We start from the raw sequence: 25,863 nt of genomic DNA on the forward strand, positions 1-25,863 counted from the left end.
AGTGCACTATAGGTAAGATCTTCAGATACATACGGAAGAGAACAAATTATAAAAGTGGTTGAGTAAGATACAACAGGGATACTTGCTACAGTAGTGACAGCAGCTTTGTATTGAGCACATAAGCTTAAATCAAGTCATATACAGGAGATTAAAATAAATTTCTGTTGCTGTTAAGTTGTTGACCTTTTCCTTCGTTTTGATAGTGGGACGATTGAGAGGCACACATTCTCATTTCGAATCCAAATTCATCTCTGTTTACAATTAAGAGGCAATTTTCTCAAGTTGTGCATGCAGTTAAACTTTTAATTGTGTCATTTTATTGTTGTTGTTCTTACTTTACTTGCCTCTTCATTTTTGTTATACATACCTTCTCCCCGCTTAAAGTAGATTGCAAAGCCCTTAGTCCAGGGATCCTGACTTCCACCACTGTCTAGTAGAGGAACAGAATTAAACCTCTAGTGACACGAGGCTATCTGAGTTTATCTTCATCTGTTGTTTGTACCTCAACCTAGCATGTGCTCCAGCACTGCTATACTTCAAAAACTAGTCTTTGTTAGCAGTAGGAGAAGATGACAGCATAAAGCACAGCAATGCTACAGAAATCATCTCCTCTTCATTTCACAGCAGGAACAAAGTTCATGAATTCAAAGTCTTGAAGGCTTAGTCTAGCTTATGCTGTTTGCTCTGCTAGATAAGAATGACTGCCATCGCAGGGAGCTTTTCCTGAGCTGAGGTTCTGCCTGCGTGCTCTTTGCGCAAGGTCCATGGTTTTGTGCAGGTTCAGGAGATGCCATCTCAGAAGTCTGAACTGCATAATACGCTCTGGAGATTGGCAGGAGTCGTTCTCCACCCTTCTCGTCTCTGAAACATACATTATGGATACAGCTCCTTCCAGGTAGTTGTCCTTTATGATAATTTATTACTCCAGTTATGCAGCCCATTCCACCTCTTGTACCATATTCCACTTTCCCCTTTGCACCTGATAAAATTCTTAATATAACACTTGCATAAGTATTTATCTACTCAGTTTTGATATATAAAAGTGAATGTCAGGCCAGAGCGAGTGGTTGTAGGATCTCTTTAAAGTTAATGGAAGGAAGTAGGTAAGTCCAAGGCCTATAGTAGACGCCTATCTCAATGTGGAATAAATTGCTCTTCCATTGTGTCTGTTCTCTCCCCTGACTATAACGGGAGGCTGGAGTCATAAGTCAGGATGAGGTTTGTAGACAGAGATAATATCTTTTATTAGACCAGCTGCTGTAAACTGGAAAAATTAGACAAGCCTTTGGGCACATGAGCTCTCCTTCAGACCTGAAATAGGAGCAGCAGGTTTTGAAGCTAATTATACACCCTTTTCTACATATGTTTGTAGACCATCGTAGCTATAGCAAAGCACCATAGAGACCACTGACTCAGATTTAGGCATCTAATTTTTAGATATCTAAATGAAGCTAGAGCAACCAAGCATGGGGCGCTTAACTGGGAGTTTGGAGCCTTGCATTTCACCCAACAGAAGTTTTTCTTCTGGATGCTGTCTCCAGTCCTGACCTCAGGACCAGCACAGCGGGCTGGCAGCTTTTCCTGCCAGGGAGCTGCTCATCTGCCAGGGATCTGCATGCTCTGCTTGGCTTCTTGCTCTTCAAGTGTGAAATAAGACCTGTGAAGTCTTATCTCACATCTCTCGCTCCTGCCGTGGCTGAGAGCTGCCATTACATGCAGACACGGAGAGCTGTCAAATTGCAGTTCCAGTTAGCTCTTCCCAGCCTGGATTGCTGCTACACATTTTGGTTGTATTGGAAGAAATCCCTTCCTGTATGCTATATAACACTGCAAGGATTTGCAGGGCATGTGTGTTGGTAAGCCTGGGAGTTTGAGCATATTCTCAAACTTTTCCTGTCTGCATCCTGGGTATGTTATTAGGATGGAGAGCAGACCTGGGAGCAAGTCACCTTCCCTGGATAATACCTATGGAAAAGTGGCTCCCTTGTTCTCCCTGCCGTTCCCAAAGGCTGCTGCTACAGCCCCAGAGAGGACAGAGGTGCTCACATGCTCAGTGGTGAGCAACACAAGCTGTGGTTTTAACCCGATGCCATGGGTTATTCTGGTTAACGTTGGTAACTACATGCCACTGTCTCTTTAACGGGTTTTGGAAATTGGCTTATCTGAAATGTTCAGTCTCTTTCAGTTTCCTAAAAGGCTGTGTCATCCTTTGATGTTCCTCCCTGCATCAGCTTCCCACCCCTCTTACCCCAGGGCGCCTGACTCACAGAGACGTCCTCCTGCACCGGACGGGGCTGATGCAACTGCTCCTCTGAGATGGAGACTTGCCAGCGCTGGCCCCCGCCCAGGACTGTGTATTTCTCATTTCCTTGGAGGGATGATTGCTCTAAATAAAGAAGGACAGATGCAAAGCTTGTTTGGTAAAGCATATCAGAAGCTGCTATTATTGTAAATTGCCTTTTCCACCGGGCGTACTTAGATTTTAATTCAGGTGGTTCAATTCACTAATTCATGTGATTGAAATGACTTCTGTCAATTACATTTCAATGGAGCAATGCCCTAATTCAGTAAAAGCTTTCTAGCTGAAGCGGTTTCTTAATTCATTTAAATAGTGCTCTCATTTATTATTCAGATATTGGTGTGCCAGTAGCTTTAGGAATCTGACCGCTTGGTTTGTCATGCCCTCAAAAAGCTTTCTTTTTTTTTTTTGGCTATCCTTGATTTATCTCTGTCACCAATATTTCGAAAGGAGGCTTTAAAGAAGTAATTACTGTCTTGAGTTGTGCCCTTTACATTATTGGTTTCATTAACAGTAAGGTCTTTAAAAATGCATGGAAGAGACTGTCTTTGCTTTTAAGTGCTGAGTATGTAAAGAAGCAAGGTAAACAAAGAAGAAGTTGCTGAGACAAGTTACCTGTCCAGTATCATATAAAAATATTAATAATAAAAAGAGATGGGAATTCAGTACAATTCTGGATTTCAATAATCTTATATTTTAAACTAATTAAAAAATAATAATAATAACCAGGTCTCCTGAAGGAAATCAGTGTCCATGATTCTTATCTAACCTAGCTCACTGGGGTCCAGGGGTTGAACTTGCAGAGTTTGGTTTGTGTGGAAGTTGGCAGTGGGCTAAAAGGAAGCAAAACAAAGCCTTGTTCCCAATGGCTGGCAAGGCTGCAGCGTGGGCTTTTCTGCAAAGGTCGCAGCATGAGTTGCACACAGCGTTTCTGATTAAGGCCCTGATCCTGAGAGCCTGCAGATTAAACCTGTGCTGAATTCCCATCCAATCTAAAAGGTCCATTTCATCCATCATTTTGCAGAACGGAAGTTTCGTTGAATTGTGACACACAGAACACTGTTATCTTCTTACTTTTTCTGGGAAAAAAAGTAATTTCCTAGATCCCTAATGTGACTTTGAACTTGTCAAACTTCAGCAAGGATAGCAATGATTGCTACCTAATATTTTAAAACTGTGAGGACTTTTTTTTTTTCACTTGGTTATCACTGTGTCTATCTGAAGTAGAGCTGGAGATCCTGGTCAAACCTTCTCAGTGACATTGCTGATAAGAGGGACAGGAGCCTGTTGTTCCCTTAAGAAAAGATCCCTATTTAATACTGTTCCAATTTGAAGTTAAAGTCTATGGAGGAAAATTTCTTTTAAAATTAATGATGATTTCCATATTAGCAAAATAGAGCAATATTGAGACATGCAAAATTCTGCTTTCTCTGCTGTCGTTGATGATAGTAATTTTTCTGCTTTTGCTCCGGCATTTAGTTTTTGTTGTTGTAATGGTGGATCTTAGTGATTTTATTCATTCTTTGGCTCCGCACATCTTTTGTCAGATCTGAGCCCTTCCTGAGCCGTGCGGGTGTAAATGGCTGTTACGCAGTGCAAGTGGGTACTTGTTTAATTCAGCCCTTTCCTAATGCTAATCCTAACATTGATGTCAGGCTCATTCTACAGCTCAGTGTAAAAAATTGATAGTTGATGGAAACCCTTCTATTGTAAGGAATGTATGTGACAAAATACCCAGGCTTGCCGAGGGCAAATTAAAGCTGAAGTAGCTGCTTTTGGCAGTGTTTTCTTAATTACAGTTGTCAGCTAACTTTCTTGGCTAACAGCACAGAATTTGTCTGCTTGCAAGTAGACTCAGCATTCATTCAGCTTAAAAAGCTAGAATGGCTTTTTTTTTTGTCTGTGCAAGGTGTGTCTGTACCTCATGGTTGCTTCATGGATCCACTGTAGATAGTGAAAGCCAGATGATGGCATCTGTAAAATAGGTAGAGACCCTTGAAAATGCTCATTGTACCTGAAGCCAGAATTCCATCACAGTCTTGGCAGACATGCAGGAAAGGAAAAAAAAGAAAAGAAATGTCTTTCTTCCCATTCATTCCTGTTCAAAACAATAAAAATTTCAAGTTTCTTCTTCTGATATCATAGTAAGACTGTTTCTACTATAATAAAGTTTTCTCATATGTCATTAATTTTCCTATTAGCAAAAATATATAAAGGTAAAAGAATAAAACTATAGAAAAGTGCATCATGTAGTTCTTTTACTTATTACATGAAATTGTTCCTAAGAATAATATCCTTGCCTGTATTCCCCAGAGAAGGACTTAGAGCCTTGTATATTTGTGGCCATTTGTCAGGAATAGCAGCACCAAGATCTAACTGATAAAGAGGAAGAGGCATTTTTTTTGTATCTGAACTGGTTAAGAAAACTGTTCCTACATTTGCAGTGTATTTCTTGCAAAGAAGAATTAGGGAATAAAGTTTTAAAAGATGTTGTTCATCAGAGGGCTGCATGTGTGATGTGTGAGTCAATAAATGGAAAGAATAAGCACCAAGAGCTGAATTAGTATTCAAAGAATATTGCGAGTGGTTCAATAAAAGTAGGTAATGTTTGCAAGTGAAAGCTGAGATTTGAACCTTCTCAGATGGTTTTATATGGTGACAGTACCAGTAGGGTATAACTGGATGTAATGCTTAGAAAATATGCAAGTAGTTATTGGAGGAAATTAATTCTACAGTTTACATTATATTATTATATTATAAGACTGTGTTCTAATGCTTTACACAAACTACAATATGAAAAATAACACTAGTGCCCCAAATGTCAGGTGTGGGTTGGTGGGTGTTTCTTTCAAAAAAAAAAAATGCTGGTGTGCCAGCACACATGCTTACTGACATCTGAATGCCATTTTCATTCACCTACGTTATAAGAACTTTTTATTTTGAAGCCCATCCTTCTCCTCCTCCTCCTCCTCTGCCACTCAGCAAAGGCTTCATCGCCTGTGTTGGTCCTCTCCCTTGTGCCAAGCTTCCCCAGTCAGTGGTAGCATGAGCACCTCTGTACGATTGCTGTTACTATCTTTTCACCTCTGAAACAGGTCGGTTGGTGTGTTAAGATCTTAACCTTCCTCTGGAGGGTGGCCGTAGCTGAAAGCAAGAGGGGAGGTGTTGACAGCTGCCACAGGTCTTTGCGTGAGCTCTCGGCAATTGCATTTGTTACTCTACTGGCTGGTGAAAAGAGGGTCCACATGTCTACAACAGATTCTCCTCCCCTTTCCTAGTTTTTATCGAGGTAGTATTATTGTCACTAAGGATATATTCCCTAAAACTGAGTAAATGAGGTGTAACTCAGCACGGTGAAGAGAAGCACAAACCTAACCAAGCCACACTGACTTGGCCAACTAGTGTCTAAGCTGCAGCTCCCAGTGCTTTCTCCTTACCTTGCATCAATTATCCATGCCTTTGCCGTTCCAGCTTGCAGAGTTCAGCTCGCCTCTTTCGTCATCCTCCTGGAAGCTGGCAAACAGCTACTGCCTGCTACAGTACTGCCGTGGTGGTTGTCCTCCTGGAGCTGGTGCTCCTTGGGCCACCAGGAGGATGGAAGGAGCAGAGCTGCTGCAAACCAAATAAGGGTGTGTGGCTGGCTTCAAAACAAATACAAGGCGCACTTTCAGTGAAAATCATCGCAGGGTGGTTTTCCCTTTTTTCTTTCAGATTGTGTTTTTCGTGGACACGCAGCCTGACTCATTCCCTCTTAGAAGGCTTCTTGCCTGGTGGGTTCTCCAGAGATGAAAGGGCTGCCACAGGGCAATTTAATTCCTCGTTGAAATGCGCTGTACAGAGGAGGCGACATTTCAAGGCTGAGATCTGAATCACAGTACTTGCTAAACAGCCATTCATTAAAATGCTCTGCGGTGGTGTTACACTGCTCAGGACTCAGCCCTGCTGGGTATAGGTATTTTTACTTGCTCTCCCAAACTGTTGGTAGTCTGTCTTCTTTTATCTCAAATGAGGCAGAGCAGTGGATTTCGTGTTTCCTTTGAGCTAGAAGGTATCTATGCATGTGGCTTTATATATGTGCCTGTGTAAATACATGTACACGGGCTGCACAAAAATGTATTCATACTCAGTGACAGGTGGTGCTGGCAGCACCTGTTGCTGGGGTCACTCAACACTCCACTTATAAAACCCTAATTTTAGTTGCTTATAACTTTTGTCAAACTTAAACATTTGGGTTGAAATGTTATGTGCCAGGTGCCTGCCTTAGGCTGATTTGGGGGCTGGGGAGAGGAATTTTTCAGCAAAAATGTTACTGCCAGCTCAGGGAGCAGAGACCAAGGCACTGGCTTGCCCATGCTGAAAAGCAGACTGGTGCTGGCTGAGATGTTCCAGCAGCTTCCCAGGTTCGAAGCCAAAAGTTGCCGATGGGGTCCCCCTGCAGCCGGGCATGTCTTTTGCCACTGTTACAGAAATGTGCTGTTTTAGTGAGAACGCACCTCGTTTTGGCTAAGCTATGTGAAAGTGCTTGGCAGAAGGTTGACTGCTGCCCACCAGGCTGCCTCTGTCCCATCCCATTCCCAACCAGCAGCGCTGTGCTGGGGGCCCTGCGGCTGTGAGATGCCCCTGGAGCAGCCTCGGAGCCCAGGCACGGAGCGAGGCAGGCGGCTGCACCCAGCGGCATCGGTCCTGAGAGCAAATGCAAGCAGCTCTGCCTGTGCTGGCACTGCGTCAGTAAGGAGGAGGGAGCGGCTGGCTGGAGTCCAGGCGAGCTGGAAGTGAAGGAAAGGAGCAATGAGAGGGGTAAGAGTGAAGGACGTGGGGCTTCGAGCTCTGTATGAGGAGAGATGCTGAGGAGACAGCGGTGTGATAGGGCGGGTGGCTGGAGAAGTGACGGAGCACAGCGCCTGTCGGTCCGTGGCTGCAGGGTTTCTGAGCCAGCTGAGAAGTCCCACTGATAAAACACATCACAGCTCTGCAGCCGGGTGGTTTGCACGGGAGTACAGCCTTGTACTGCACAGTGACCTCCCCGTGTGAATCTATAGACTTGGACCTACTGATAAACGCTTACAAGTCTGTATGGTTTCATCTGGTGCTGTTTCAGGAGGAAGAGTTGTTCAATTTACTTCTGCTTAATAGAAACATCAAATTTTTCTTTTTTCTCCCTGTGGTACTTCTTAGTTTTTGAATACTCAGACTGCATTATGTGTGCCTGCCAATCCCTTTGTAAATAATACAGTTGTTTCTCACTGTATAACCTTACTGTGTGACCGCACTGGTAGCCCACAGAACGCGAAATCACACCCGTGAGTTAGTCACAGATACCAAGGTGGTTTGGGGTTTCATCAAGGTTGAAAAACGTTTGAACAGACTGCTCAGATTATTTTTAAATGTTGTCCTTTCTGGATCGTTGTGGGAATTAGAAACAAACTGCCTGCTGCAAAATATTCTGTTTCAAATTAGTTAGCATTTTCCCATAAAAAATCTGAAGAAATTCCACAGAACCTGATCAAAGTTTAATGTCAGAGTTTGTTATTGAACGATGATTTTTTTTTTTATTATAGGTAAAGCGTCAGCCAAGAAACTGACAAAAAAGGTAAGCAAAATGTTCCTTTTGTCTTCAAAAGAACTTGAATTCTTTCTGCCAGTTAACCAAATAGTCTTCTCTTTCAAAACTGTTTTTTTTTTAATTATTTTCTTGTTTATGTCTTTAAAGGAGGTGGATGCTGCACTGCTGTATGTTACAAAAGCCAAACCGGGACCGACCTTTTTCAGAGAGCTTGGTGATAAAGGTGACAAGGCATTTTTGATCCTGAAAAATACATCTTGTTTTTTGTCTCATCATATAGTATAAATTGAATATAGTTTTAAAGACAGTTTCGATTTAATCCCCATCTAGCCAGCAGCTGCATCCTTGGCAAGTCTCAGTTACACACAAAGGAGTAAAGAGGCAGGGCTGGGAACTGAAAGCCTTCTGAGGTGCATACAGGACACATGGAAGAAATCACAAAACCTACTTAGAAAAGAGAAAGGGGCTAAAAGGATGACTTCAGTACAAAGTGGACTTTTAAGACCTGTTAATAAACTGCTGTTTCATTATATAACTTAAATGCATGGAAATAAAAAATAGAGAGAAAATTTGTATCTGATTATGTAAAGTGGCCTCCGTGGTTCCAAGGGTGGTGGAATTTATTTCTCCCTCTTTGGGATCTCAGTGGCCCTTCACAGAACCAACGTGCTTGGGTTTCTTTTTACTCAGCACTTTGACCTTATAGCTGGCTGTAAAAGGAAAAAAAAGAGAAAGAGAAATTGAAAGAGAAAACTCGGAGAGCTGGGATATTGTTTGTGTAACAACAGAGAATTAAAGGACATCAAATAAACATCTCATTAGCATAAATTAATTGAAGGGGCGAAAAACAAACAAGAGGATCAAGGAAACCAAATAAATGAGTAATTAACCATTTCATCAGTAACAAAGACTGAAATCCCCAAACTAATGAGAAAGACTGACAGTGCCTATTCACAAACTTTGTGTATCGTAGAGGTCAGCCTGCATCCCTTATCCCGTGGATGTCTCTGGAAGAGAAAGCTGCCCTTCCCGTGGTCCTTGGCAGGCACCAGCCACGCTCCCTGCAGGCACAGCAGACCCATGGCCAGCTTGTGCCGGGAGAGCAACCCTCAGGCTCAGCCTGCAGCCTTTCACCTGCCCTTTGGTCTCAGCAGGGTTGATTTCTTGCATCCTTGTGCAGGCGTGGAGAGGTCTTCAGCTGGGTGCCTTGCTTGCCACAAGCTCAGTCTTTCTGTCAGTGTAATGCAGAGGCTGCAGGCATCCCCTCCGTGGCCATACCTCAGCAGCCCTGTAATCTCTCAGAACAAATGGAAAAGTTTTTTTCCAATCCTAGGGAAGGCTGTTTCCAGCTGAACATTCACTCCCTGTCTTTGCAAATTATTAGTAGCAATCTGCTTTCCCAGGACAGCGTTTAAAGGATTCCCACTCTTCAATTCTCGGATATTCTTTCACTATCACTGATTTTGTAAAGCTTTTCTATTTGAAGTGGTTGACACCGCAGATCCCCAGCACGTTCTGCCTGGGAAAACCAGGAATCCACCAACAGAACGTGAAAATGTAGCGAAGCGATGCAGCCTCCTGCTGTTGCAATACTCCCAGCTGACTGCTTGGCAGAAAATGGAGCTGCTGATACGCTCAGGCAGGTGTCTTTTCCATCCTGGACCACTGGTATTCTCTTGTTTAGGACTTTGGGTCCATATAGTCTGTCCTTCCAAGATCTGGCAGGAGTTTGAGATGATGCAGGAACATGCAGCGCAGTCATCCCTAGGTCTCTACAATACACAGAATCACAGAACCATTAAGGTTGGAAAAGACCTCCAAGATCATCTGGTCCAACCATCCCCCTACCACCAATGTCACCCACTAACCCATGTCCCTAAGCACCACGTCCAACCTTTCCTTGAACACCCCCAGGGACGGTGACTCCACCACCTCCCTGGGCAACCCGTCCCAGTGCCTGACTGCTCTTTCTGAGAAGAAATGTCTCTTCATTTCCAACCTGAGCCTCCCCTGGTGCAACATGGAGTTTTCAAAGTTTTTGGTCATGATGCCCCTTTAATAACGTTGATACTTTTGTCTTCAGACGCATTATTACTACATTTAAAAAGCTATAAATATTTATATATTAAATACTGCTTTTACAAGTACCAAAATAATGAATCTACACCTGTTCCATGATTTAACTGAGATTATTTTAACTACCATCAAATTGTTATTTAAATATCAAGCAGAGGGAAAGCTGTCATCAGTCCAGTTTGTAAAACATAAAGCTAGGGAATTCTGCCTTCTAGTGGGCAGTTTTAAAATTCATGTCATATTTTGTGATATATTTATGATTTATTCAGCAATAAGAATATTGTACTGTTAGCATTCAATATAAAGTTTGAGGGTAGAGATTTCCAGGGAGGCATAGGGAAGTAAAGTAATTTAATGTTAGAAAATTACAATATGTTGCCAATGCTAAATGCAAGTACTTGGCTGCAAGTGTGCTGAGTCATTCAACAGAATGTGAATCTTTTATCTTTTAAATTTTGCTTGGACATAAATATAATTTTCTGGGTTTTTGTTGTTGTTGTTGTTGTTTTTTGTTTTGTTTTGTTTTGTTTTTTGTTTGTTTGGTTTTTTGGAATTTGTTCCATTGCATCTTTTAAGTGTAAAATTTGAGTAACTTTATAATAATTGCTGCACAACAACAAAAAAATTACCAAACTATTTAATTTACTTTATGTTTAAGATAAATTGGCCATTCGCTACGGGTAGTAAAAGAACAGTAGAATAATAAGAAGAATTTTTATGGAAACCAGTCCACAGGTTAAAAAGAAATCATATCTCAGGCGATTTTGGTATAATCAGTCTGCCAGAAAATGCCAAACATGCTATGGATTTACTTTAAGGCACCAAGGCAGGTTTTAAGGAACAATAAAGACATTTTTTACTTATTTTTATTACCTTTACCTTTTTACCTATTTCACTCCAGTGACTTCTCAATTAGTTTAAGATAATATGATGCAGAGTCTGTCTCACCCCTGCCATTTCTTGCAAGGCTCTCCTTCCAGCCCTCTGCAATCAGAGTGATTAATGCCATCATACTTCTCCCTTGAGCCAATAAGCAGGGTGTTTTCTTTAAAATGGTCTTTTCTTCACATCCTACGAACTCTATATAAATTTTGCACATTCTTTCTGCAAAATTTCAGAAGGTATGCTGTTCCCTGTCTGCACATAGAGCTAAAAACCTTCAAGCACTCAGCATGTTGTATCATTTATTACTTTTTTCCTCCATCTTTAATAAACATAACCTACCATGTTAATATCCTTTCAAATGAATTGATAAAGATATTTTTCTTAGATCATTCTTTTGAGTGTGTCATCTCTTCTTGTATACCCCAACACTGGGCTCTCCATTGCTCTATCAAGTGGAAGCTCCTTGTCTTCACCTTCTGGGTCTTCCAAAAATTGTCCTCGTACAGCACATCTTGAGACATCTGAGAGGCAGACTCCCACTTCTACTTGGACAGTGATCTTCACTTACTCGTTACATTCTCATGTAGGGATCTCTGTGCTGATTCCATCGCTGTCCATGACTGAAAAGTATTTTCTATATCAGCTTGAAAAGTTACCTCCTTGTCTTCCTTTATATTCTTCCTTTAAATATTCTTTTACTGTGACAGGAATCTTGATCACTTTCCATCACACTATTTGCTTTATTTTTTTCCCTCCCCTATTTGCTTCTATCAATTTTTTGTCTCATCTTATACTTGGGTGTGTAAGATAAAGAAGAGAGTAGGAGCTCTTTTTCTGATTGTTTGGTTTTGAGTTTGCAGAAAGCCTGGACACTTTGCCTAGGAAAATGATTGCAAGTTTTACAGCAATGCAAATAATTGAAGACCTTGTGATGACCATTTAAGTCTATTGACAATGCATTAACTCTAAAATCCGTCAGCAAAACTGAATCTTTCCGACTGTTGCATTTAGCATCTTAGTATTTCTAAACTCCGGAAATTAAAACTTAAAGTGTTAAGTCACTGTCTGAGGTCAAACACAAATGTTGTTGGCTCTGTGTAACAATTTATCAGAAGTTAAATGTCTATCAGTGAAGCTTAAGTGGATTCTTTATCTATCAATTAGCTGTATATAAATTACAAAATATAGTTTATCTTTACACAGATAGGCATGTCTGAACTTCATTATTTTAAGCAGCTTTAGCATTATACAGCATTATACAATGTTTAGCTCACAAGTTAAAAGTAGCTCAGTTATTTTGAAAAGAAACCTTTACATTTTTTTCTTCAAACATTATTGCAGGGCAGATGGTTCAGATTCTGTTGTTTAACCATCCTCGTTCTGCACTCTCTATCTTTAGCTCGTACGCTCTATTTTGACGCTATCACATCTTTGTGTTTGTTCAGGCTTTTCGTTTAAGGCGGTATTTCAAAGGAAAACACTGGAATTTTCCTTCAAAAGGGGGGAAAACACTTTCACCTTGTAGAAAGGACATGTTCCTATTTAAAAAAAAAAAAAAAAGAAGCCTCCTCTTGGCACGCAGCCCAGCCGTACTATCGGCGCAATCTAGCAGCTTGGCAGCTTTGCGTGTTGCCATGTTCCCCCTGAGAATTAGAGGGAAGCTGTTCTCCGCCCGGCTGAGGCTGCCAAGGGATGGAGTACTTTGATCCGTCAGGGTAACGTTGGAGTAGTTCTCCTCCCAGGTACTAAATGTGACAAAGCACATTTAATTTATTTCCCTTTTATATAAACATTGAATGTTTTCAGTGAGAATCCAGAGATTTAGTGCAGGCCTTTTATTAATGCCAAATAAACCTTGCTCTCCCGATTAGACGTGAGCATTGATGAGTCTCTGGATAGGGAATTTTACCTTCAGAGCACTAAAAACAGAAGTAAAAACTTTATTAAATAATAATGTGGCTTACTTTAATAACCTATTTAATATGATGTTAAACTACAGTTTTTATATTTATGAGATTTGATCTTTCAATTCTTGTTATAAGTATGTATATATTGTACAAGTCATTTTTAACTATTCCCTTTCAGGGTTGATATCTTATGCAGAGTACCTGTTTTTGCTGACCATCCTAACAAGTAAGTATTATATATTTAAAATACATATGCATAAATACTCAGCTACTCAGCTACCTTTCCAGGAACAACTTCTGATATTTTTTCTCTTCTAATTTTCTACAGTATAGTTGGACTTAAAGAACAATTGTATATAGTGTGACAAGGCATTAATATAAGTGGATATAACTTTAGTTGATTGCAGCTTAGTTCCATAATGTCAAAATTGGTCCATAGCAGTGCGTCAAAAATCTTGATAAGCCCTCTTCGAGAATTATTGAATAAAGGGAAGTGTTGAATACAGGACCACATGAAGAGGGGAAAGAAGAACAGTGAGAGAAGATAAATAATTTGTCTTCTGGATAGCAATTTCAGTCATTTTGCACAATGAGATGTTAGCATTATAGTTCATGCAGTGGTGTAAAAAGCTGTTACAGTGTCTGAAAGGTTGTTGCCTTGTATTCATATGGTCAGATACGGATAATATACATAAACAGCAGATTTCTAGAGGGTCCCTTTGTTTAACTCTTTAATCCTTCTTTTTTTTTGTTTTTCTGTTCCTGTTGACTTTATTTCCTTCATGTATTTTATATGTATTTCTTCCTCCTCCTTTACCTCCTTCCTTTTTCTCTCCCAGAAAACTTTTTTAAAAACTTTTTTGCTTGGTAACTTCATGAGCCAGGTTCTCCCATCTCTTGCTTCGGCTAAGAGATGTGAAACTCATGTCTTGTCATGGGTGTAGAGAAGAAAGGTTTGGGCGGCTTCAGCAGAAGTCAGACATGATCATGTGGCTTATTCTTGCAGACAGCTTCATCCAGCTACATAACAGAGCATGAAACAAAAACAAACAAACAAACAAACAAAAAGCTTTCAGTGAAAGCAAGCTCACTTTATCTGCAAACAACAGGCATTTTAATACTTGTGTGTGGAACTGATCTTGGATTTTCTAGGTTTCTTCACCCATACTTGCTCTCTTCTGTGCTTGCTACCTCCCTGTGCTGTTCTGATAAAGTGCAAGTGAAGCTGGAAAATACCAAGACTTGAGAGACAATGCATGCAATGAGCGTTATGCAACAAAACCCATAGACTAGTAGTGAAATGGTCTGCATGCATGTAACCCAGTCTTGTTTGACTGACTTACACAGGTCTGACGTTTTTGTCAAGTGACAAAACCAAGCATACTAGATCTCGTGGTATCAGGGGATGAAGAGAGGAAAGAATCACAGAATCACAGAATATCCGAGTTGGAAGGGACCTACAGGATCATCGAGTCTAACTCCTGGGTCCCCAAAGGGCGACGCAAAAAATCAGACCATGTGTCTGAGAGCGTTATCCAAACACTTCTTGAACTCTAATAGAATAAAGACTCAAAGGCAAATGCTTGTAAATTATTACTTAGGACACAAAAATTATTCTAGGATTTTTGGTCAAACAAAAGCTAGCCTATCCCAACAGACCGTAGATGCCTGAGCCTCATTGCTTCCATGGCCTTAAGGTCCACAGCAGGGGCTTAAACAAATTGACAAATTTTCCTTGCTCCAGAATTCCACCCTCTCACAGTCTAGTACCAAAAAGTATTGGTGTACACAGTCTCCAGAGAGCAGAGAAGATTATGGGCTGTTTTAACAGATAATGACTGTTGGTGTACACCGCTTGCACAATTTAGCCCTTTTACAATTCATGCCATTTCTCAGCAGAATTGCATCTCTCAGAATGAAGGAGGCCTCTCTTAGGAGGTTTCAACTAGTACACAATATTATATAGTATATATAAATTAACATAACCTATTTGCCATATAAATATACTGTTTCACCAGTAGTGACTGTCCAGTGCTGCATGACTTGAGTGTGAGTTATGCCATGTGTTCAAGTGTTGTTTTTTAAATCACAAGTAATAGTAGAGTCTTGACCAATAAAGCTAATTTTAAAAGTACTTGTTGCAAAACAAAAAAAGAGTTGTTTTTTTTTTTTTAAAGACAGACACTGTATAACTTAAGAATACCTTGAATAAATTTGCAGAAATAGGTGCCACAGTTTCTATTTCTTTAAACTTCTGTGGTAGGTGAAAGTAACTTCATGCTGATTTACTGCCTGAAACAATTAGAAAATTGAAGCAGTATCAGAGCACGTTGTGCCACTTCTCCAAAAAATCAAACAAACGCTATTTTTCACAGAGTTTATATAGGAACGTATTGAACTGCGAAAATAAAGGCACGTTTCATTGCAGGATGAAAATGAAGTGCAAATGTTGCTGTTTTGGTTTTACAGAGACCTGACCTACCGAGCAGCGTGAAAGCAAATGTCAACAAGTGTTGGTGTCTCTATCTGTGCCTAACAAGCATGCCACGTTAGTCAGCCCCTAGCTACACAACCTGTCCCTCTCTTGCTAGTGAGAATTAATGCAAGATTTCTTGAAACAGATATTAATACTTAAATGACTTCTGAATCGCCAACAGAGCAATAGGGAAACCAAAAAAGAGTCACCACCGTCCTGGCTACAGTACATTGCTGGCCAGCCCATGCTGCCCATCATATATAAAAGCATTACTTGTAGCAACACTGAACCTCAAAATGTAATTTAGGGGGAGACAAAGGCTTTATTTGCCAACTGTGATCTTTGTTCTCTTTTCTGTGTGCCGTGTATCATCATTGTCTTTTTTCTTTCAGTGCTGGATTGAATTTCATTTCTAGCAATTGGTTAATGGAATTTTTGGTAAAAGCTCTGCCTGCCGAACGAGCCTAGGAACTGAAACTGTCACCACTACTAAAAGCTTTGCTCAATTAGCCAGTCACTGAAGCTGACAGTTTGGTCAAAGTAGGAATGGTTGCAGGGGAAGCACCTAAGTATAACCTGCACTCACAGCTAAGATGAAACTCATGGGCTCAGATTTTGGAATTTTGCCTGATTCTAATTAAATACAAATATATCTGAAGTAGTCTTTGAACTATGCTTATTTTACGAACGCATACCTTTGGGGTTACATCATATCAGATAAGTATGTCATCCCTTAACCGTATAAGCAGCTTCAGATCCTATATTTTCAGTAACAGCTTTCTTATCTGAAAATTGCAACACAGATGGTATGAATTACTATTAAATACATCAATTACTTTTATTCTCTAAATAAGTTATAGGATAGACTCTTCTTGCTTTTGTACTAGTAACACAAATTTAGACTGAGGCATTTCCATGGAAAGGAAGCCAGTTTTGATTATTGTGACCCAGTTGCTGGGGAAGGGCTCTGCTATGCAGATTGCAATGGTATTTATAAACTGTTCTTACATCACAGGGTTGCTTCACAGAGAACGTTAATTGGCTGCTGAAGATGTAGTTATTTCTAAAATGTAAAAATAGTTCTTTGTTTAACCATCTTGCTATCGCTTAGAAAGAACAGGGTAATTTCTTAGACTTCTTGCCTTTCCAGAAAGACTCTAAAAAGAAGCAAGATGTAAAGCTTTGCAGGATGGAACTGGAAGAATGTACTTCCAAAATAAAATAAAATCTCTGGAGGCATTAGTGTTTGTGAAGATACTGCTTCACTGCCCTCATGAGTCCAACGTTGCTCTTGGAAACATGAATATATGCTGCAGAAGATAACTCCATGGCATTTGCTTTAATGCCTGTCATGACTGTGTTGTAGAATTAATTCACCTGCTCCAGAAATTGCTGGGATAAGTGCTGGCTACTGCAGTGAGCTGTAAATACATTTCAGCAGCACACTGCTCCTGTGTGGGCTTGCTAATGAGCAAGGTCACCTCATGTAAGCAAAGTAAGATCAGGAAATTGTGGGAAGGAGTTCAAAACGCACAGTGTTTTTATAATGCCTGCAAGACGCAGAACTCATTAAATGTTCGCGTTGAAAAGAAACATCCACGCGATGAAGGAAATGCAGGGTAAAGTTTTATAAAATTCCCGAAAAATTCAGCTTGATGGGAGGCATACAAAACATGCTTTTGTCAAAAAAAAAAAAAAAAAAAAGGGCCAGAAATAGCAGTTTATTACTTCTCAGTAACATTTGAGTACACTGTTTAGGGAGGATGGAGAAGGGAAGGAAAAAAAGGCCCAGGGCTACCACAATGGGAGCAGGAGCTGGGAGAACTTGGAGCACCTACAAGATCAGTCCATTTTCTAGACTAGTACAGACAGAAAATAGTGGTGTACAGTATCACAGGGAAGAATTACTGGAGAAATACACTATCTCTTCCACACAATTTGGGGATTATTATTGGTTTCTCAAGTCACTTTCCAGTCATGTCAGCTAAAAAGTAGCTTTAATAAAGAGGGCAAAGCGAGACTTCAGAACTGAGCCAAAATGTATAGAGAGTATATGTAAAAGACCAGGACAGTAAGACATACAACATATTCACAGTTGTCTGGACCAGATGGACATTTGTAGCAGTATTTAGGCACTGCTGGCATTTGTTGCTTTGCCATTGCATTAATAATCCCCTTGAAATGGTAGTAAAAATTATTTTTAAAATGTTTGCTTATATTGAAGGAGGTACATATGGTTTACTGGAAATACGAAGTACATGCATGGCTATGGCAAATGGAATCTGCGGGCAATATTCCTTTTAGATTAAATATTTATGTACTAATGTAAATGTGTGTGTGTGTGTGTGTGCACCATAAAGTTCTTTCACACTTTGTTGCAGAACCCCAGACTGGATTTAAGATTGCTTTTAAAATGTTGGATACAGATGGCAATGAGCAAGTTGAAAAGAAAGAATTCTTTAAGGTATGTGTACATATTGATTTTAAAGCATTTAAGTATTTGCATAGATTATATTTGCTAAATGAAGATGCATTAAAATTTTTAAGCCTATTTTTTTATCTAATCTGTGGTCATACATTTACTAAAATACTTTATATGAAAGGAGTACATAGCAAAACATTGCTGTAGAAATGCTTATCATATGAATCCACTTTGAATATTACCTTTAGCTTGTATCTAAACCTCTCTTACTGGGGAGGCAGGAGTTGTTCTACATCCCTTAATCCTGGGAGATAATTTAAATAATTAGCCCAAGCCAGGAGCATGTCATTGAGTTGGTGAACAAGGATGCAGCCGGTGCCTGAGCTCACTGCTGGGCCCAGTTTGGCTCAGTCGTATAGAGGTAGCCTGTAGGGTTGGACAGCATATAGGGTTAGACAGAAGCAATGCCAGAGCACAGTGCAAGAATTCAACAAACTGGCAAAGGCAGCGATAGTTCTCCTGAAAGCAAGTACTGGTGTTAAGGCAACTTGGCCTTAACTTTAAGGCAATTGGCCTTTATGGAAATCCAGTCAACTTGATTTTAGTTGGCAGAAATGCTTTTTTTCTTTCCAGCAGACCAAGCTATGTTATTTCTTACACTTTTAATCAGATTAGACTGTGCTTGTCTTTGAACTGTGTAGGAAAGGCACAGTCTAAGACATGTTTCCCCTCCCCACTGTAATCTCAGTGTGAAGACTGGAAGCTTTCAGTCTTCAGGGTGAAACCTCGTGCAAGTAGGATGGTGATTCTCCAGGTGGGACTTTACTTCTGGTGTTCTACCAGAGCTTCTGGGTGCATTTCTCACAGAGAGAAAAATGGTGTGTAGTTAACTCTTTAAAATGTTTGTGTAAAAACAATTAGAATCATGGAATCATTAAGGTTGGAAAAGACATTCAAGATCATCTGGTCCAACCATCGCCCTACTAACAGTGTCACCCACTAAACCATGTCAAACTGTAACATGGTATAATTAGTGTCTGCTTTTCCTGTCTTGGTGGTAAAATTCTGTCTTTATTGAATTTAAAACTCCTTTTGATAGTCTATTGGTTGTTAATCTCCTTTTTCCTTTGAAGAATCCTAGAGCAGCTGCAGGAAAACATTGAGTAAACGTACTTTAATCAGTTAACCCGCCACTTTAAATAATACTGTTATAGTGATAAAAAATACAATAAATAATGTCAAGTGGTGGAGAAATTACAGACTTCTGTATTTTGTCCCTGTATTTTTGTGCAATGAAACATCATCTCTATTTCCTGTGAACATTTGAAAGTGCTGGCACGTGAAAATATAATTCCTTCCGTAATTCATACTCTCAGAAAAAAATGTCTAGAAAATCTGCTTAATAAAAATAGAGGGAAAAGTGGAGAGTGTTCAGCATAGAGAAAGTTAACAGAGCAGTACCAGTGAAAATACCAGTAATTTCCACAGAATATTTGACAATAATTCTAGGAAACCTAGGTAAGAACTTTGTATTTTTGTTTGCAAAATGTTCATCATTCTTTGAATTGTGTATATCTCAACTCTAATGTGTTAATGGATAAGCAGGCACAAGATGTACCATGTGAATCATTCCAGAAAGGGAGAAAGGCAACAAGCAGACTCTAAGCCCAAGTCCTTAATGCTTGCAACACGTGATGGAGATAGATAAGCCGTTCAGAGCTGTGTGGATCAGTCACTGAAGGAATATGAGATGCAGGATTTCCCAGTGGATTCACTGCTCTTCCCTAATATCAAGTGAATGTTCAGGAAAGGAGATCTTGAATGCAATTCCATGCTTTGAAGGAGAGAGGCTTCTCTTTTCCTCTATAGCCTTTCCACTTCTGTACACATTTTCCTCTTTTCAAGGAGGAGTTTAGGGAAGGGGACAGACTCCTGCTCTCTCTCCTCCCTATCTCTTTGTGTTCAAGCCAGTCTAATTTCTCATTCATCCATGTTTCAGTGGTAAAAGTCAAAATACAAGAGACGTTGCACCTTATTCCAGTATTAGGGCCCAGAACCACAACAATTTGTGTTTTGAGGTGGGCATTTACAAGGATTTTTTGCTTTGCCCTGCAGTTCCAGAATGAAGCAGACTTGGTAGATATGGGGTGTTCACAGACCTTAGTGCCATCCTTGAATTAGCCCCTGCCAGAGTGCCCAAAGTTGTTTCTCAGAGCCTTATTATCTGCATCCTTGCAAGGACTGTATGATACTGGCCAAGGCATTCATATGAGACTTGGCAAGAGGGATTTCAAGATATATGCATCCCTTGAAGTGGATTCTGACACTGGAGCACATAATAACTCAGGCACCTTCACCTGAGACCTTCCATCAAGGGTAAGGCTAGCAAAGATCCAAAAATCCCCATCAAATAAGGAATTTCCCTGACTGTCCTGATGAGTGATTTCTAAGTAAAATTAATGACAGCTCAAAACTGTTGGAAATGGAGATAAGGTAATGGTACATACAAGAGCTATGTGATTCAAATTTAATAGACAGCCTTTATACAGTAGTTCAAAACAGCAGATACCACAAGAAAACTTGTAGAGGCTCATCTAAGACTGAATGAACAAGCACTGTCAGCAGTTGTGGTGGTTTGGTATAGACCACCTGTACAGTATTATAATATCCACAAGCACTGTTCTCTCTTCAACAATTGGAAGATGCAAAGTCACGTTTTTTTTTGGAGATGGATATATCCTCTCAGCCAGCTCATCTTCTTCAGAAAATGCTACTTTGTAGGCCTTTAGTAGAGAGGCATCCATTATGCATAATAGTCCTCATTCTCTTTGAATTAGCCATTAGTATCTTACTGTGATGAACAGATATAAATATTAAATGCAGATAAATGTTACATGGAGAAGTTCAGTACTAGAGGCCATTGCTTGAGGGCAGAATATGTATCCCTCTGCGAGCAGTTGATGCATTGTGCTGGAAAAAATCTGCAAACTACTGGAAATTATCATCATTTTTTCCCAAAGAATAGTTTCAAGCAACATAAGGATTTATATACAGTCTAAGAAAACAATAAACAAGATCTTCCAGAACACTTGAAAGAAAAATTATAATGCGAGTTTTTGTTCCTTAGTATTCTTTGCAGATCTTCTGAGAGTCCTTCAAAAGTAAAACCCAACAGGAAAAATCATATTTTCTCTCATTTGGAAATTTCTCTCATTTTTCTTACTTCAAGTAAGAAAAAAATGAAATTTTTCAGAGAGAATATGGAGGAGCAGATGTATTTTTATCCAGAGGTCTATATTTTTATTTTGCTATCAGGAAGTTCATAATGCACTTACTGTACAGGCCAATCGTTTTTGTAAGTGATCAAAAATAAAAAGAATTTGGAGAAACTTGGAGAAACTGGTACTGTTGAACTGTCTAGTCTGTAGACAAGTCATGCCTTTCAAAAAAATAACAATAGAAAATAACCATCCTGAGGAACTCAAACTGAAGCTATTAAAAAAAAAAAAAAAAGAAGGAAGAGGTGAATTAGTCAAAATTTGAAGGCCATACAAAAGCCTGTGGCAACATGAACAGTACACAGTTTTTTCCTACCCACTACTGACAAGCCCATATTGTTCTCTAAAAACACAGGGAAAAAAAAAAAGGAAAAATATAAAGCCCTAAGAAGAGATTTGAAAAGCCCACAACATAATGGCCATGCAAATTTGGTCATTATTTTTCTCCCAGTTTTAATGGGCAGAGTGAGGAATAGCTCGGAAATGTTTGAGAAACAAGCCAGCAGTGTCAAAAAGCTAGCTTTAAAACCATCTTTCCTAAAGACTTTAAATCCAGAGTGCTCAGTGTAAGTCCGTATCTACACCTGAAATGTAATAAGTCCTTTCTTCTTTCATTTTTGCCGTCCTTTTGAGGATCCGTGCAAATGTCTATGAAAGGTAGGTATACCTTATGCTATGATAAATCACTCATTCTTTGGTCCTGTTGTCCTCCCAGGCTAAAATAAAGTCGTAAGGAAAGCTTGCAGCCAAGATACACTTTAGATGCTTTTAATAATCAGCAAATTAATGTATTTCCTATATTACCTGAAAGCTCTACTTCAGACAGTGAAAGTATGTTCTCAAGTGTGAGTCATTTCAGTACTTCTAAAGATTGTATTGGCCAACTCATTCAAAATTCATTTCATTTATGGGGTGGAGTGGAAACTCAAACCACATTCTGCTTCATTCCAGTCCTGAAAATATGGTTGCTTATTTAATTGAATTACTCTTTTTTGGTAATTGTATAGTACCTCATTTGAACAGGCATGTTTTTCTTGTCTAGAAAAACTTGTCCATAGCAAAAGTCACAAAAATGTGTAGGAGGACAGCATCAAAATCGCAGAATAATTTCTATTCCCCAAGTGACCCTTGATTTTGTATCCCGGAGTTTCAAGATCTTATGGAGTGAATACTAAGCTTCTAGTGCAAAAGCATCTCTTCTAAAAACAGAGTAATCATTGGGCTGCAAGAAAGAGATTCAGATGTGCTGCTTGGCTGTGTTAACCACAATAGATCAGAGTTTCCTGGGAAAAAGTGTGTCTGAATAGCAAAATATCATTAAGTATGCAAATACCTTGTCATGACTAGAGAACCTTGCAAAAGCATTATTGAGTTTATAATTCAGAAACGGTGAAATTAATAGAAGTTTCTGAAAAAAAAAGAAAGCTCTTGTAAGACCAAACTTGTAATTTCCCTGTGTTTTGTAATGTCTGTACAAATACAGCTACAGAGAATCATTGGGAAGGAAGATGATTTGAAAACAGCTGGAGATGAAACAGTATTTCAGGTATGAAATAGAGATACTTTTTTTTTTACAAAGCTATTGTCATATTTCCTGTGAACTTTGTTGTTTTTAGGTGAGTGTTATTGTTTTAATTACATATAAGTGCATGATTTGTCAACTTTTACATTCTAACTGGAAAAGAAAAATGATTTTCATTTTTGAATGTCCTGTTGAAATGTATGCAATTAATATGTTTCACTACTGTGTAGTCACTCCACTATTTAGTTTCTGTAAGCCTCTGTTTCAAAGTAACTCTTCTACACTTAAGAAAAAGGAAAACCTCTGAATTGCCATATAGGAAAAGATGACTTTGCAAATAAAAATTGATACCTTAAACTTACCTAAGTGCTGCTGATGCAGTACAATCACCTTATTTTGAGTTGGTTTGAAATGTAGTTGATCTCATTAAGATGACAAAGGCAAGGATTACTTTAGATAGGTCCATTTCCAAAAAGAAATGGCTTAAATCCAGACCAGAAGAAGAACCAATTTTACAATGCAGTGTTCCAGCCAGGTTAGAAGTTTCCCTGGATTGCAGACCATTAGGAAATGGCAAATACATATCGTCAGTCAAAAGAGCAGGTAAATTCCTGATCAGTTCTGTCTGTTTTTCCCTGAATCCTGACCGCGTAACCTGCCTTTTTCCCTGAGTGGAGTCGTTGCCAGCTGTCATCTTTTCTTCAGTCTCTCTTCAGCACAGAGACATATTCTGTTACCTGGATGAGATTGAGTGAGACTGAAAATAGAGGGGGAAGTTCGCGGCATTCTGAAAACACTTCAGGATAAGCTGATGAACTGGGGCAAAGGAGGGGGAGAGTACAGATGGATTATCTGCATCTATTACTACAAGGTGTTGCTTGCATCAGCAGCACTACTTCTTGCTTAAGTTGGATGGCGTAGATGCAGTGTATTTTTCTCTCCACAGATTTGCTTTCTGTCTTAAACTGAAAATGGATAGTTGGGAATAGGGCAGTGACTGCTAATGTTGGAAGCATTTGATAAGAAATTCATATAAGGATCTGCCTTACAAACCTGTCACGCATCAGCATTTTTTACAGAGAGTAGGTCTGGCTTGTGTTTTACTTTTTCACCAATCCAGGGAAAAATGGAAGTGACAGTATTGGTAACCCCTTTAATATTTACTAGGCATAAACAAAAATTGTTTCTGTTCCATGAAGGTATTGGTCAATATGCATGCAGAGTTCCGCTGAAAATCATTTAAATAAGTAACAACCTTCTTTTTTGAATCATTTCGTAAGTCACCAGATTAAAATAGCTAGCATTAATAGGGTTGTCTACTCCTCAAAGCCAATTTCAATTGCGATTTAACTGCCATGACAGTGAAAGAAGAAGGATCTTTATTCTGCATGAATGCACAGCTGTAGTTTAAAATTTCTAGAGAAACTTTGATACAGTTGGACAGATGTAGCTATAAACATGTAAGCTTAGTGGGGGCTAATTAAATACCTGAGCCTGACTGTCTATTTAGTCATGCTTCAAATTTTATCTTCAGAATTCTCCATTGAAAAAAATCTGAAATTATGGTAACCAAAAATATTAAATACAGTTTCTTAGCAGATTGTAAGTGGACTTTTAGCCTATTCAAAAGATGAATTAAATACATTCGCCTAGTACAGCTATCTTGAAATTCTGTTACAATTTTTCTTTTGATTTTTCTATCCTGTCTTTTGTCTCTCATAACATAGCGTGCTTATAAGCAGTGAATGTGACTATACTAGGAGAAATTTCTTTACTAAAAAGGTTGTGCAGCATTGCAATACACTGCCCAGAGAAGTGGTTGAGTCACCATTCCTGGAGGTATTCAAGAAACATGTAGATTCAGAACTTAGTAGCATGATTTAGCGGTGAACTTTAGTACTAGGTTAAAGGTTGATCTAGCTGATCTTAGAGGTCTTCTCCAGCCAGAATGATTCTGTGATTATACATCTTTGCCCTTTATTTCTGAGACTTATGGCAGTCAGTATTGCTTTCAAGCAAAGCAGGTAAAGCATAAAACATGGCTTTTAAATTGACAGTGTTTTTTGAAAGTTGGGATATTTCAACAGAAATTTGCTGTTTCAGATAGTTCTTTATTTCCATACTTTCACAATTTGCATACAGGTTGCTGCTCTTTCAAAGCATTCCTGGGATTGTTTCTGATACCAGATGAAAAAAAAAATGTTACTGATTTATGAAAATAAGATTTAAATGGTAGTCTGCAACTTCGTTTAACCACCAGATATACATATCCAGGTATTTTCCCTGTCCACCGTGTAGGCAAAGGTCCCAGTCAGTCATTTACTGTTTAGAGATACCATTCAGTACTCATACTGTGTTAGGAAAAGAAAAAGCAGCTGTGCTCCTAGGTCCTTGCATCTCTGCCTCCTTTACTGAGAGTTTGAATACAACTCTAAAATTCAAAATTTTACCAGTTACGAATGGCCCTTGACTGGGATTACAGTGAACTTGGTTATTTAAATAAGCACATTTCAGTTGAAGGATTTACTTTTTCCAATGTTAAAATCAATGCTGGAAGAAAAAAAAAAATCCGCCCAGCCTTAACCAGTCCAGTTGTTCAGAAATCTCCTTGTTGACTTTTGCAGAGCATGTAAACTGATTTGTTCATAGCACAGGCATGCACACAGTGAAGGAGAGATGCAGGCACGCTTACAGAACCATCAGTCTGGTGATCACTAGACTGGAGAAGTGCAGAAGTTAACAGGGGCAGTGACTATCTTACCTGGCCCATCTTCCCCATAGGCCAAAGGCAATGCTGCATCTCTCTTCTTAGCACAACCATTCTCTTTCATGTAAGACATCCAGCTGAGCATCTGATCTTCCTTCTTGAAATGGGAGAGGAATGTTGCAGTGTTATAGGAAAGTGCATGAGCTAGAAGAGTTTGGTATATTTTGAAAAACACGTTGTACAGTTACATGCACTAGTTGGTTCTTTGTGTTGGTGCCCAGAGTTCCTTAAAAAGGTAGTTCTTTGTGTTACGTGCGTTAGCATTCTGGTAGTGAAAACAGTGCTAATGTTTGCAGGTATCTGCTGTACAGCCCAGTGGTCTAGACAAGGGACTTTGCTCTTGGGCCCTTCAATTTAGATTAATTAGTTATCGAGCAGTTTCAATACCTCTAATCTAATATGCTTTGTGTAATGGCTAAAATTAGAAATTAATTTTAGCTATTGTTAGAAAAGGAATGGCAATACAGAATCTTCTGTAGTTGTTCTTAAAATTGAATTACCTGCATTGTTAAATTCCCAAATGATTAAATGTATGCTTCTGAATTCCACAGTGAACACATTTTTATACAAAGTATCTCATTTCCATGCATTTTTTTAAACATTTAACTAGTACTTGGAGACACAGCTATTAATCTCTTCTAAGTGGTATAATTTTAGACCCACAAATG

The 25,863-nt window shown here is 39.3% G+C and overlaps 1 protein-coding gene across 1 annotated transcript in view; it reads left to right on the forward strand.

The window, feature by feature from the left end:
• MICU2 (mitochondrial calcium uptake 2) overlaps positions 1 to 25,863 on the forward strand; it is a 155,656-nt gene that overhangs the window by 108,100 nt on the left and 21,693 nt on the right. Inside the window, exons 3-7 of the mRNA XM_083833955.1 lie at positions 7,858 to 7,889; positions 8,010 to 8,085; positions 12,909 to 12,956; positions 17,588 to 17,670; positions 22,390 to 22,452. Coding sequence (XP_083690081.1) covers positions 7,858 to 7,889; positions 8,010 to 8,085; positions 12,909 to 12,956; positions 17,588 to 17,670; positions 22,390 to 22,452 — 302 coding nt within the window. The remainder of the gene's footprint in view (positions 1 to 7,857; positions 7,890 to 8,009; positions 8,086 to 12,908; positions 12,957 to 17,587; positions 17,671 to 22,389; positions 22,453 to 25,863) is intronic.

Source organism: Anser anser (assembly GCF_964211835.1).
Source record: "Anser anser genome assembly, chromosome: 1".
Taxonomy (NCBI): Eukaryota; Metazoa; Chordata; class Aves; order Anseriformes; family Anatidae; genus Anser; species Anser anser.